General features: G+C 47.3%; 1 protein-coding gene across 1 annotated transcript; it reads right to left on the reverse strand.

The window, feature by feature from the left end:
* Nucleotides 1–1,336: 1,336 nt before the first annotated feature.
* Nucleotides 1,337–11,347, reverse strand: LOC146867973 (uncharacterized). The gene is made up of 3 exons (XM_085623850.1): nt 10,724–11,347; nt 8,602–9,235; nt 1,337–1,446 (listed from the first exon to the last, which is right to left on the reverse strand). The coding sequence occupies exons 1-3, from the start codon at nt 11,345–11,347 to the stop codon at nt 1,337–1,339; spliced, it is 1,368 nt and encodes a 455-aa protein (XP_085479976.1).
* Between the last annotated feature and the right edge of the window lie 1,571 nt (nt 11,348–12,918).

Here is a 12,918-nt window from a genome sequence, read left to right on the forward strand (position 1 = left end):
AGCTAAGGTAACCATGTTGTTCGTTCTTATATTTTGCATGCTTTACATAATCATGCATTGTCTATGAGTGTTTGCTTTTACCAGGATGTTGTTACTTTTTTTCAAGCAGTGCATAATTTGAATTGACATACATCAAGGTGTTTATAAAGGGGCACAATTGGGTTGTAGCTGAAGGCAGTACAAGTGTCTCTCAGTGGGGTAGAAAGATGCTTGGGGGGAGAGGATGTGGCACTATGGCCAGAGCTACCAAATCTGGAACTGGGAAATCAGGCTTCATGAACAGTCCACCAAACCACTCTCCTGAGGGAGCACATTCCCCCGCTAGACCACAGAAGCCCTGGTCTCTTAGCAACAGCAGGTGGACCCTACCGGAGGCCAGTGTGGGTTAACCTTGAAGCCCTGTCCACGACAATCCATACTGAAGTTTACCTCCAGTCTTCCAGGCAGGCCTACAAAGCAGCACACCCTAGATCAAAAGAGACTTTGTCACTGAGGTCACAGGACCCTTGAGGCCAGTCTGCCTCACTCATTAGTGCCTCATTGGCCTTGTTCCAGCAGTAGTAGTGCAATGCGGGATTTGGTCACACCAAACTGAGGGGTATATTTAGGAGGGCCTTGCGTCAGGCTTGCACCATGGAAAGTGGTAAATGCACAACGCAAATCTGCAAGTCATATTTAGGAAGCCACGCAAAGCCACTTTGCATGGCTTTGAATGGTTTCATAAAATATGGAGTAATGCAACACAGAGCAAATTGCTGCTTTGCCTTACTCTGCACAAGGGAGGCGTTGCAGTGGGTGTTCCCACTCAACTCTCCCGTTTTTTTTACGCAATGACTTGTAAACCTGGGACTGCATCAAAATCTTACGCCTCCCCAAGGGAGGCACAACAAGGAGAAATATCTTTATTGCTCCCTGTTTTTCCTCAATCTATATGTGCAGCACAGATAGAAAGAGGAAAAAGCCTCTCAGTATTGTTTTTGTGCAGGAATGGGCAGAAAAACAATACTGCATGCAACGGAGGCACCCTTGCACCATGGTGCAAGGGTGCCTGCATTGACGCTAGGTTGACGAAATGGCACCAGTGCATTTGGATAAACATGTATCTATTGGTTGCATTGAATAACGTTATAAGCTGTAACTCATCAGTAAAATGCCAAACATAGTAAAAATTGGGATGTTTTGCTCTTTCTAGCCACACCTCTGACTCCACCCACTGACCCAATCCTCAGATTATTCCTGCCCCTTGATGCTCCGCCCACAGTTCCCCTACTGTTTTTTGCCCCACTTCGACCACTGCTGTAGATAGTCAAGAGTTGCGGCTGGCGCTGATTTCTGCTCATCCCACCGTGAAGGGGGAGGCAACTATCACACCTAACGGCCTGCTCAAGAGCAGATTATACACATGCGAAGATTCATGTGTGCATGCCTGCTTGTACGCAAGCACACCTATTAAAGGACAATGAGATATTTCACGCTTAACAGTATCTGTGTTTTTTCAGCGTTTAAGTTTTACAGAGTGCCTAGTGCCTCCTGTTTGATATGTGTGGTACAAAGCAAAGCCCCCTTCGTGAACTGACCTCCAATTGGCCAGTAGTGATGCACATTTTGCAGTCCAGGCCCCTGACTAGTGTGACGCTTTCCACTGATGCAGGAACTCCCCCGCATGCAGCCACTTCATTCACGAAGCCCTTTATCTACTTCTCCTCAGCGGGTTCACGAGCGCCAGGAGCATTCAGGTCAAAGTGTTCCCCTTATAAATAATCTCTGCTTTACAGTTCGTTTATGAATGGGCAAAAAATGCAACCCCAACATTGACCTCTAGATTTAAAACAAGCATTGGCATAGCCAATAGGTCTCGCCTTTGGGACCTTATAAGTGTTTAGTTATGCAGAACAATATCCTTGGTGCAACAACATCAACTGTTGCATGGCTAAACACTTATAAGGTCCCAAAGGCGAGACCTATTGGCTATGCCAATGCTTGTACTCGAGTTGCTTCAGTGAGTGGGGAGAGAAAGGAAGCGATGCCGGTATCAATATTTTCTGAAGAGTTTCCAGAAGACGAACATGAGCATAGACCATGTTTTTTCCCTGCATAATCTCTTTTTATTAGACCCTAACTATTTAATGTCAGTAAAATATGGTGCCACAAAAATGCTGCAAAAAACGCCATAGTGTGATGCAAAATTTCCATTTTTGTGCAGCAAAATTTCCCAAACCATGCCACAATATCCTTGGGGGGGGTATTAATACTCACTAATTGTGTATTATGAAAGCAACTGCACGATGTGTACTTCAACAATAAGGTTTTGGATGCATACAAGGAAGGTAACCAAAGTCATAGTGACAACTATTTTGAGTGGTAAAACTGTGGCTTAGTGAAAATATGGTAGAGTTGTAAAAAGGAAAAACATTTAGTTAGCGACAGAAAGCATTGTTCCTTGAATAGGTGTAACTTACTCCTGGAAGTTCCAAGATGGATCAAGAGTAAACTGAACTTACTCACAGAAAAATATTTCTGAGTCGGTCCTACACATTTTCTTTAAATTAGATATGCGTCACACTGATGTGAATGCGTCACCAAACTGGATAAAACAAAGAAACAGAATAGGAATTGAATATAAAACTGGAAGAATAGGACCTACATATTCAAGAAAGTCTTGTAGACATACTTGTGCGTGGAATCATTTGGCGACATTGCATATGAGACTCTGTAAAAAAAAGAATAATAATAATAAAGATTCCTCACTAGAGATTCTGGTGCTAGTTTATGGCCATTACCAACTGGTGAGCATGTATTTAGAGAGCGAAAAAGAACATAAGGGTTGTGAAAAAGTTGCATGCTAAGCATGAGCTCGGAGTCTGGCCTCCAAACTCCACTGTTTACAGAATGCGGGTGGAAACCAACAGCCTGCCGTACACAAATAAAGTGAAGGGATCAAGATGAAGGGAGATAGAGAAATGGGAATCGGTCTGCTCCTTTTCAAGCACACTCGTGCTTGTGCTGGCATCTGCCTTGGGGGACCGAGCAGCCATATGTTTTCAATTAGATAGCACGCCGCTGCTTGCTCCCGCTAGGTGGATGCCAGCACAAGCACGAGTGTGTTTGAAAAGGAGCAGACTGATTTCAAAAGGTCATCTCCTAGGCCAGCGCATGCGCGCTGTCTAGGCGAGACCTAAAGAAGCTATTCTGCGGAGTCAGACCTTTTTTTTGGCAGGATGACATCAATTGATGGAATTATTGGAAAGGAGCATGAGTAATCTGTGCCAGCCCTCTGGCCCTGCCCAATTTCCTCTGTCTACCTTGATGGAGCAGGTAAAACAAAATGTTGTACCTCCTCTAATTTGCATGAAATTAATTGCGTAATCATTCTAAATCTAACTTGTACTAATTGGTTTGAAGTGAAATTTTCTAACCAACTTTTACACCTTGATAAACCCTAGATACACGTGTGACTAAAATGCTATTTGCATGGCAGAACAATTAATTAATTAACTATGGTACGCAAACTAACTTTAGATTGTGGTGAAATAGAAAATTGCATAATTTATGTTGCTTTTGTGATTGTTTGTGCTTCCAGGATTATCAAATGGTGAGTATTTTCACTTTAAATGTTGCTACAGCTAGGGAAATAATATATATTGGGTTTAGTGTGGGTTTAAACATTAGAATCTCCATTTCTATATTTTAATTACTGTTATGTCTGTTTTTGCTTAAATTAGCATTCGGGCCTACTAGGCCGTAGTACCCAAGATGGAGTCTCCCCCCGTGAACGCCACCATGTGAGCGCGATGATTTCTGCGCAGAATCGGATGGATCTGGAGATCTCCAAATGACCTCAGATCTGTGACACCGTGTTCCTTGTCAAGGATGAACGTGTTTGGCTTCCAACTGACTATGCTGTGAGAACAGCGAAGGGGACAATACAGAACCTGTACTGAAATGTCTTCTCTTCTTTTCAACATTACATTCGCAACTTTCGCCTGCGAAGAAAAGGGATATTATACAACTTGCACCTTTCTATGCCAAGTCTAATGGAGAACCAGTTTACCCTGGGAAACCTTCAGAAAACTTGTAGATAACCCCGGACTGTCCAATAAGAACATTTTTCTACCCCTAAATTTGTTGCACATTAGCATGAAGTAAGAAGGAAAAAGGGTATAAAATGCCCTCACCCGCCAAAGGGGGGTGGTCATCGGGCTGATCTTTCATGGCGTTGGGTCTGCATTGAGCTGGTGAAGATTTCCATGGTTTGCCTTGGGTTTCTTTGATTTTGGGAAGTTATTTCGTCTGATGGTTTCATCTTTGCTGTGGGTCGGACAGTTTATACCGGAGATTGTACCAGAGAATGCGGCTAATTCTCTGTTTGCTCAGAGGGGCGCCAACGTTTTCTAATTGGTAATTATTAAATGCGCTTTCTAAATCTATGCTTATTTACCAAATGTTCGATTTCTCTTTGAAATAAACTGAATTTATACTATAACCTGTAGTGCATAAATGCTAATGCAGAGAAAATTATTATTAGATAAACAAAAATTGAATTAATAAGAAATGAGTTTGTGGTTCTTTAATTGATTATAGAAAATAATCAAATGTTTCCTAGGCTTTAATTGTGTTTTAGCTGGTTCTAATTCACCATCAACCAGTCCAACTAATTGGTCCATCGACCAAGTGGTGGAGTGCCTTGATGTTAAGGTAAGGATTCTGTAGTTGCACGTGTATAAAATGTATATAATGTAAAGAAATTTAATCTTGATAGGTAATAAGGTACCCACATGTCCAGCGCTATATCTCCTGTGTACGGATTCGAATGAGACGAGTGCGTGTTGGTGTTATGGGCCCCACCAATGAATGAGGGTATGGATGAGTTGTTGTGATTACGAATCTGTGACATGGGAGAACATGTAAATTTTGTCCCTTGCGCTGCATCAGCATCCAAACCAATGCTGCAATAGAGCTGATCTGCCCCTTCTCACTTATGCCTCCAGACACCCCAGAGCAGCCGGACATATTGTTACAGTAATTCTCTAAGGTGTCTTATCTCTATTTAAGAGACTAACGGTTTCAAGGCCGTACTGTTAGGCCTGGCTAAAAATTTAAATTACACCGGTACAATTAAAAATTTGCGAACATCCGTGACAAGAATTTTCAATTCTATTAAGGACAACGGAGGCGAGGATTATGCTTCTCATTTCTTTACTAGAAGCTCACAGCAGCCAATGAAAACAGTGATAAAAAACCATGTGACAACCATAGAGTCCCGGGTATATAAGGTCCCTGTAAGCACATAGAGTCCTCTTTCTTTGTAACAACAGTTAAGTCCATGCACGACCTGTTCTTGAGGATCACCGACAGCTAAGGACTTCTCCAACCAACGAACCACAAGCCCAACGGGGCCGAACTTCCCACTGGATCCCGGTCCAGACAACTCGCTTGTGAGCCGAACAACGAACTATAAACCAGCCAATCACCGCTGAACCATATTCAGATTTACTTGCTGTCAGTACCTGAAAGAAAGAAGAACACCCCGTAAAAGCCCTTCCAGGTTGTTTGGTAAACCCTTAACCATTACGAGAAAAAAGGGGCGGGAAAAACACAGAGCAATGCAAATACATAGCATGATCAACATAGGATATCACATAATACAATTTGTATTTCTGGGTGGGATAATCCTCGCCTCCGTTGTCCTTAATAGAATTGAAAATTCTTGTCACGGATGTTCGCAAATTTTTTATTCTATTTCAGGACCGGAGGCTCCGATTATGCTTGTTCAAAGCTGAGCCACCACCATTGAAGCAACATTCACAATAGGTTTATAGTAAAACGCTTTAAAAGTATTCTCATTAGACCAGTCAGCTGCACTCATGATATCTGAAAGGCTGACACCTGCCGAATATGCTTTCGAAGCCATGGCTCCGCGGGCGGAGTGAGCTCCAAATTTGGAGATATCAATTCCTGCTTCGCCCATGAGCCAACGCATCCATCGAGCTAAGGTAGCTGGAGTCACTGGGCGAAATGGCTTCTGCAGAGCAATAAGCAACTGTCCTTGCATATTAGTACAAAATTCCTCAGTACTTACTTCGTAATCCTTAAAACATTGCACGACGCACAGATTAGGATTATTAGGAAAAACCGGGTACGTGACAGAAGTAGTGCTACACTTCGTTCTCCTGGACAAGATGAAAGTCACACCCTCCGGGGTAAATCTACGGCCCGCTAAATCTAGCGCCCGTACGTCAGAAACCCGTTTGCAAGAAACCAGACATAAGAGCATAGTTAACTTGGCCGAAAGTTGTTTTCGTGACAAGAACCTATTGGATGGCCAGGCTTCCAGAAATTTAAGGACAACAGAGACATCCCACAGTTGAGAATATTTTGGGCAAGGAGGTTTCACCATCCTGATTCCTCTAAGCAATTTACATACCAACGGATGTTCCCCTATGGGCTTACCTTCCAAAGGTAAATGCCCCGCCGATATCGCGGACCGAAAGTTGTTGACCGTCCTGTAGGCTAAACCGGAGGAAGCAATAGAGGCTAGAAAGTTAACCACTAAAGACACATGTGCTGTAGCGGGATCCACGTTCCGTTGAGTGCACCAATCACACCATCTCCTCCAAGAGGAGGAGTACCTTTTGTGGGTGTTGGCCGACCAAGCCTCGTTGATAAAGCTGTTAGCCTCTCGTGAAAGTCCCGGGACACTCCATCTGTCCCTGAAACCCACCAAGCAACCAGCGGAAGATGGCCCGATGTCACCAAAGGGTGAGGATTCTGAAGAGGGTCCAGCAATAGGTTCTGCAACCGGGGAAGAAGGATCGGAATCGCACAACTCATGTCTAACAACACTGGAAACCATGCCTGAGCCCTCCATAAAGGAGTGATCAAAATGAGTTCTGCCTGAAAAGTCCTTGCTCGCGCTAGAACCCTGGAGATCATGAGAAACGGGGGAAACGCATAGCATAGAGACTTCGGCCATTCCTGCAGGAATGCAGCCGTGGCCACTGCTTCCGGGTCCGGTCTCCAACTGAAGAATTGGGGAACTTGCCTGTTCAGTCGGGATGCAAATAAGTCTATCTGACAAGGGCCCCAAAGATGGGTCAGGCGCTGAAACACTCTGGGTAACAGCATCCAATCGCTGGAATCCTGCAGATGGCGGGAGTTCCAATCCGCTACTTGGTTACTGGAACCGGGCAGGTATTCTGCAACCACCGAAATTCTGTTCTGGAGACAGAAGTGCCAGAAGTCTTTGGCGATCTCCGCCAGCATTCGCAATTTGGTACCACCCAACTTGTTGACGTATCGTACCGCCGATATGTTGTCCATCCGGAGGAGGATACTACAATCCGCTTTCTGAGGCGAGAGACATCTGATCGCAAAGGAACAAGCCAACAGTTCCAGGCAATTGATATGCAAATGTAGTTCTTCTGGCGACCAGCGACCACCCGTGGACAATGTGCCACAACGGGCTCCCCAACCCCATCGGCTGGCATCCGATTCGATTACCACATCCGGTGTTGATCCGAATAGCGCTCGGCCGTTGCAGGCCTCCATTTGATTAAATCACCAGTCCATCTCCAGCCTCGCCTCCTCTGAGAGAGGAATCTGTTCTGAGTATCTGAGACCTTTCCAGAGATGGCGGATCTTGAGCCTCTGAAGGGCCCGGTAGTGAAGGGGGCCCGGGAAGATCGCTTGGATGGAAGAAGCCAATAGACCCACTATGCGGGCTAACGATCTCAGGGATGTCGTCTGCTTGCGAAGGGTAGACCGCAATTCCCGCTTGATGGCCCTGATCTTTGGCATTGGCAGCAAGAGCTGACACGTTAGAGAATTTATCAGAAAACCCAGAAATTCGATGGATTGAGAAGGAATTAACACTGACTTCTGTGGATTGACAATGAACCACAAACTCTGCAGCAGGCTTATCGCCCAATTCAGGTGCGTCTGGACTATCTGAGGGGAGGACGCCAAAATTATTATGTCGTCCAGATATATTATGAGGCGGACTCCCCGGGCTCTGAGAGACTCCACTACCAGTCTCAGAAGCTTCGTGAAGCACCACGGTGCCGACGACAGACCGAACGGAAGGACCTTGTACTCGTAGCACACCTTTTCCCAGACAAACTGAAGGAACCTCCTGTGGGGGGGAAAAATGGGAATGGATAGGTACGCGTCTTTCAGGTCCAACCGGACCATCCAGTCCCCTTCCTGTAGGAGGTCGCGTAGCAGATGGATACCTTCCATCTTGAAATGCCTGTAAACAATCCATGAGTTGAACTCTTTGAGGTTTAACACTAATCTGGAGCCACCCCCTTTTTTCTCTACGAGGAAGACATTGCTCAGGAAACCATGAGGATGAATCATGGAGGTCGCAATCGCGCCCTTGTGCAACAGGGACTTGATTTCTGTTGTGATAAAGCTCTGATCTTGGTGGGAAAAAGACAGAGGGAGTGGGCGATACTCCTGCGACGGAGAGCCGTACATCTCTAATCTGTACCCCTGTACGGTCTGCAACACCCATGCATCTTGCGAAATTTCGCGCCAGTTGCTGAGAAAAAATCCCACTCTGCCCCCCAACGTCACTTGCGAAGAAGGAATTAGGCTCACCTGAGTTGCCGGTATCATGCTGGTTATTGGAGTTTCCCCCAAATCTGTCACCTTTGCGGAACCTGTTTCTTGAACGTCGAGAGGGGTAAAAGTTGGAGGTATTGGAAGTGTTCTCTTGATAACCTCCCCTTTGTTGGCCACGCTGGGCGCCTTGATTGTACCCCCGGCCGAACGAGCGCCCACGAAAGCGTCCGACCCTTCCAAAAACCGGGCGGAAAGCCCTTTTTAAAGAACCTTGGGCCTTATCTAGCCCACTGAATGTGGCCACAAACTTCGTTAGCTCTTTTAGGAAGGACTGACCAAACAAGAGACCCTGGGCTAGAGGACCCGATTCCGATGTGGACAATTCGGCCAGCCTGGGATCCAGCTTTAAGAGGATGGATCGGCGCCGCTCTGTCGACAGCGCACGATTGGCATTGCCAAGTTGGCACACCGCCCGTTGGGCCCAGCCAATCAGCTCATCAGGGTCAATTGCAGGGGATGACTCCTTGGCCTTATAGCCAAGCTCGAGAATCTTTGTTAGTGGCCCTGTGACGTCCAGCAGCTTATCCTGGCAGGACCGCCAGGACCTGTCCAAGCCTTTCTTGGGATCCTTAGAATATTTCTTCAAATAAGTTAGCATTGACGGGTCCACCTCCGGGGTAACCGCCACTTTATCCGCCAGCTCAGGCCTATGGCATTCCGACCGCAGTCGTGCCTGCACATCCGTATCAAACGCCTGGCGCAGATGGGACTGGACATACATACCAACGGATGTTCCCCTATGGGCTTACCTTCCAAAGGTAAATGCCCCGCCGATATCGCGGACCGAAAGTTGTTGACCGTCCTGTAGGCTAAACCGGAGGAAGCAATAGAGGCTAGAAAGTTAACCACTAAAGACACATGTGCTGTAGCGGGATCCACGTTCCGTTGAGTGCACCAATCACACCATCTCCTCCAAGAGGAGGAGTACCTTTTGTGGGTGTTGGCCGACCAAGCCTCGTTGATAAAGCTGTTAGCCTCTCGTGAAAGTCCCGGGACACTCCATCTGTCCCTGAAACCCACCAAGCAACCAGCGGAAGATGGCCCGATGTCACCAAAGGGTGAGGATTCTGAAGAGGGTCCAGCAATAGGTTCTGCAACCGGGGAAGAAGGATCGGAATCGCACAACTCATGTCTAACAACACTGGAAACCATGCCTGAGCCCTCCATAAAGGAGTGATCAAATTGAGTTCTGCCTGAAAAGTCCTTGCTCGCGCTAGAACCCTGGAGATCATGAGAAACGGGGGAAACGCATTGCATAGAGACTTCGGCCATTCCTGCAGGAATGCATCCGTGGCCACTGCTTCCGGGTCCGGTCTCCAACTGAAGAATTGGGGAACTTGCCTGTTCAGTCGGGATGCAAATAAGTCTATCTGACAAGGGCCCCAAAGATGGGTCAGGCGCTGAAACACTCTGGGTAACAGCATCCAATTGCTGGAATCCTGCAGATGGCGGGAGTTCCAATCCGCTACTTGGTTACTGGAACCGGGCAGGTATTCTGCAACCACCGAAATTCTGTTCTGGAGACAGAAGTGCCAGAAGTCTTTGGCGATCTCCGCCAGCATTCGCAATTTGGTACCACCCAACTTGTTGACGTATCGTACCGCCGATATGTTGTCCATCCGGAGGAGGATACTACAATCCGCCCACAAAAGCGTCCGGCCCTTCCAAAAACCGGGCGGAAAGCCCTTTTTAAAGAACCTTGGGCCTTATCTAGCCCACTGAATGTGGCCACAAACTTCGTTAGCTCTTTTAGGAAGGACTGACCAAACAAGAGACCCTGGGCTAGAGGACCCGATTCCGATGTGGACAATTCGGCCAGCCTGGGATCCAGCTTTAAGAGGATGGATCGGCGCCACTCTGTCGACAGCGCACGATTGGCATTGCCAAGTTGGCACACCGCCCGTTGGGCCCAGCCAATCAGCTCATCAGGGTCAATTGCAGGGGATGACTCCTTGGCCTTATAGCCAAGCTCGAGAATCTTTGTTAGTGGCCCTGTGACGTCCAGCAGCTTATCCTGGCAGGACCGCCAGGACCTGTCCAAGCCTTTCTTGGGATCCTTAGAATATTTCTTCAAATAAGTTAGCATTGACGGGTCCACCTCCGGGGTAACCGCCACTTTATCCGCCAGCTCAGGCCTAGGGCATTCCGACCGCAGTCGTGCCTGCACGTCCGTATCAAACGCCTGGCGCAGATGGGACTGGACATAGTCCGCCACTTCTTGGGAAGTAAGCCAAGACGTGGAGTTAAGATGGATAATGTCAGCCGGCTCGAAATCGAGAACTTTAGGTGACGGGGTCGGACCGGAATGCTTTTCCTTTCTTGCCTTCTTGGAAGGACGAGGGGATTCTTCTTTGTCAGTGGTAGGGTCAGGGGTGGTGTCGTGACCATCATCCTCTTGGGATATTTCAGTAATTGTAGCCTCCCTACTTGAAGTAGAGCGTTCGTGTTCCGCCATTGATTTAGCCAGTTTAGCGAAATCCGCAGCGTGGGGATTCGCTTTTCCTTTACCCCCAGATCTTGCACGGGAACCTGACGATGGAAGCCAGCCTTGCTGCCTGGCATAAGAACAAAGATGGCGTTTTAAGGGCGCTATTGCTCTCACCAACGCAGAATTTACAGACTGTTGGACACCCGCGTCCAATGCCTCAATGAGGTCATGTTCGATAGACCCAGAGGGTTCCTCCTCATAATAATAATAGTCCTCCGCATAATACTCAGACATGTTTTCACACAGTGTGTAATCACCGACCCTGGAGGAGCGCCTGTGACTCTGTCAAGTCAACCAGGTAGATAAGGTATGCAAAAGGAGGTCAGGGGGAGTGGTAGCCCCAGGCAAGCCCTAGAACAGTCACGACACAGGTGAAGCCAAATCACAGTTTAGAATGTGGAGGGAGGGAGGGCTTGCAAAACCCCACTCTAGGCAAAGCCTATGCTCAATTGTACAGCCCCACTGCGTGGTATAACAGTAGGGCGTCTGAGGAGCTAAGAAACTAGCCTTTTGCCTGGAAATCGGCAGAAAAACGGGTCAGAAGCATCCACACGCTGCTCCGGCGTTCATTCAATGCCCCCAATTACGTTACTGGGCAAATATGGCCACCGCGCATGCGCGCTGGCCAAGGCTCGTCAAAACTGAAAGAGGACTGCGCGTCAGTCAGACGCGCGTCCCCACTCCTCCAATCCTCCCGCTCCACCGAGCCCGAAGCCAGTGACGCGAGGGAACCGCTCCACACAGAAGCGGCCCAACAAAGCCACCAAGGAAAACCGGAAACTCCGGGTAAGCGCTCGCAGCGTGTCCGAGGACAAATAAAACTCCAAAGAGTATCAACAGCAAACCCTCTACGTAATTAAGTTTAGGAGGTTATTACTCACTTTCGCAGCAATCGCGCACCTTTAACAGCGCATACATTCCACAATTAACACCAGCAATAAACGCACAATAGCAAATACACAAATAGTCAGAGAAAAAAAATAAGGGCACTTAACTGGCTGCGGAGCAGCAAAGAAAGAGGACTCTATATGCTTACAGGGCCCTTATATACCCGGGACTCTATGGTTGTCACATGGTTTTTATCACTGTTTTCATTGGCTGCTGTGAGCTTCTAGTAAAGAAATGAGAAGCATAATCGGAGCCTCCGGTCCTGACATAGAATTTGCACAATTTGGGGAATTTCATGTTACGCTTGTTTACACACCATTCCTGAAATTACGCCATTATGCCAGTTCACGAAATTATGCATCATTCGCAGTAAAATGTTGCACACCCTTCTGCTCCAGAAGCCTTGACAAGAGCCAGCAATTTATCTATGTCATACTTGCCATCTGTGGCATAGCATAGCCCCCTTGGACCCCAGTGCAAGAAAGGACATCTGACCTCCCTACTCAGGTTTGTTGGTGAAACTCAGCCACTCATTGGAGTGAAGTGGGTCACTCATACCTCAGGGCCCCAGTGCCACTTATCCTCCTGCATTACTGACAGCTCCGCCCCTTCATGCTGCTAGCCATGCATGTCGCTTATTTTATAGCAGCTCTATCTGAGCTTGCACACAATTATGTGCAGTTTGGTCAATGCAGCGGAAACACAAAACATTCACAGCAAACTCAAGATCTTTGACTTCCGGAGCGAGGCCCAAAGTCAGTGGGACCTTAACTTTCACCACAACTAACCACAGATTCACTTTCTGCTCAGGGGTACACAGAAGCCACATCCAAACCTCAGCCCCATTCTGTGACTCCTCCTCCACCAACATACTACATGATGCACTGCCTGACAGTAGTGGAGCCAGCATGTCATGA

The sequence above is a fragment of the Triturus cristatus genome, chromosome 1_2 (genome assembly GCF_964204655.1).
Source record: "Triturus cristatus chromosome 1_2, aTriCri1.1, whole genome shotgun sequence".
Classification (NCBI taxonomy): Eukaryota; Metazoa; Chordata; class Amphibia; order Caudata; family Salamandridae; genus Triturus; species Triturus cristatus.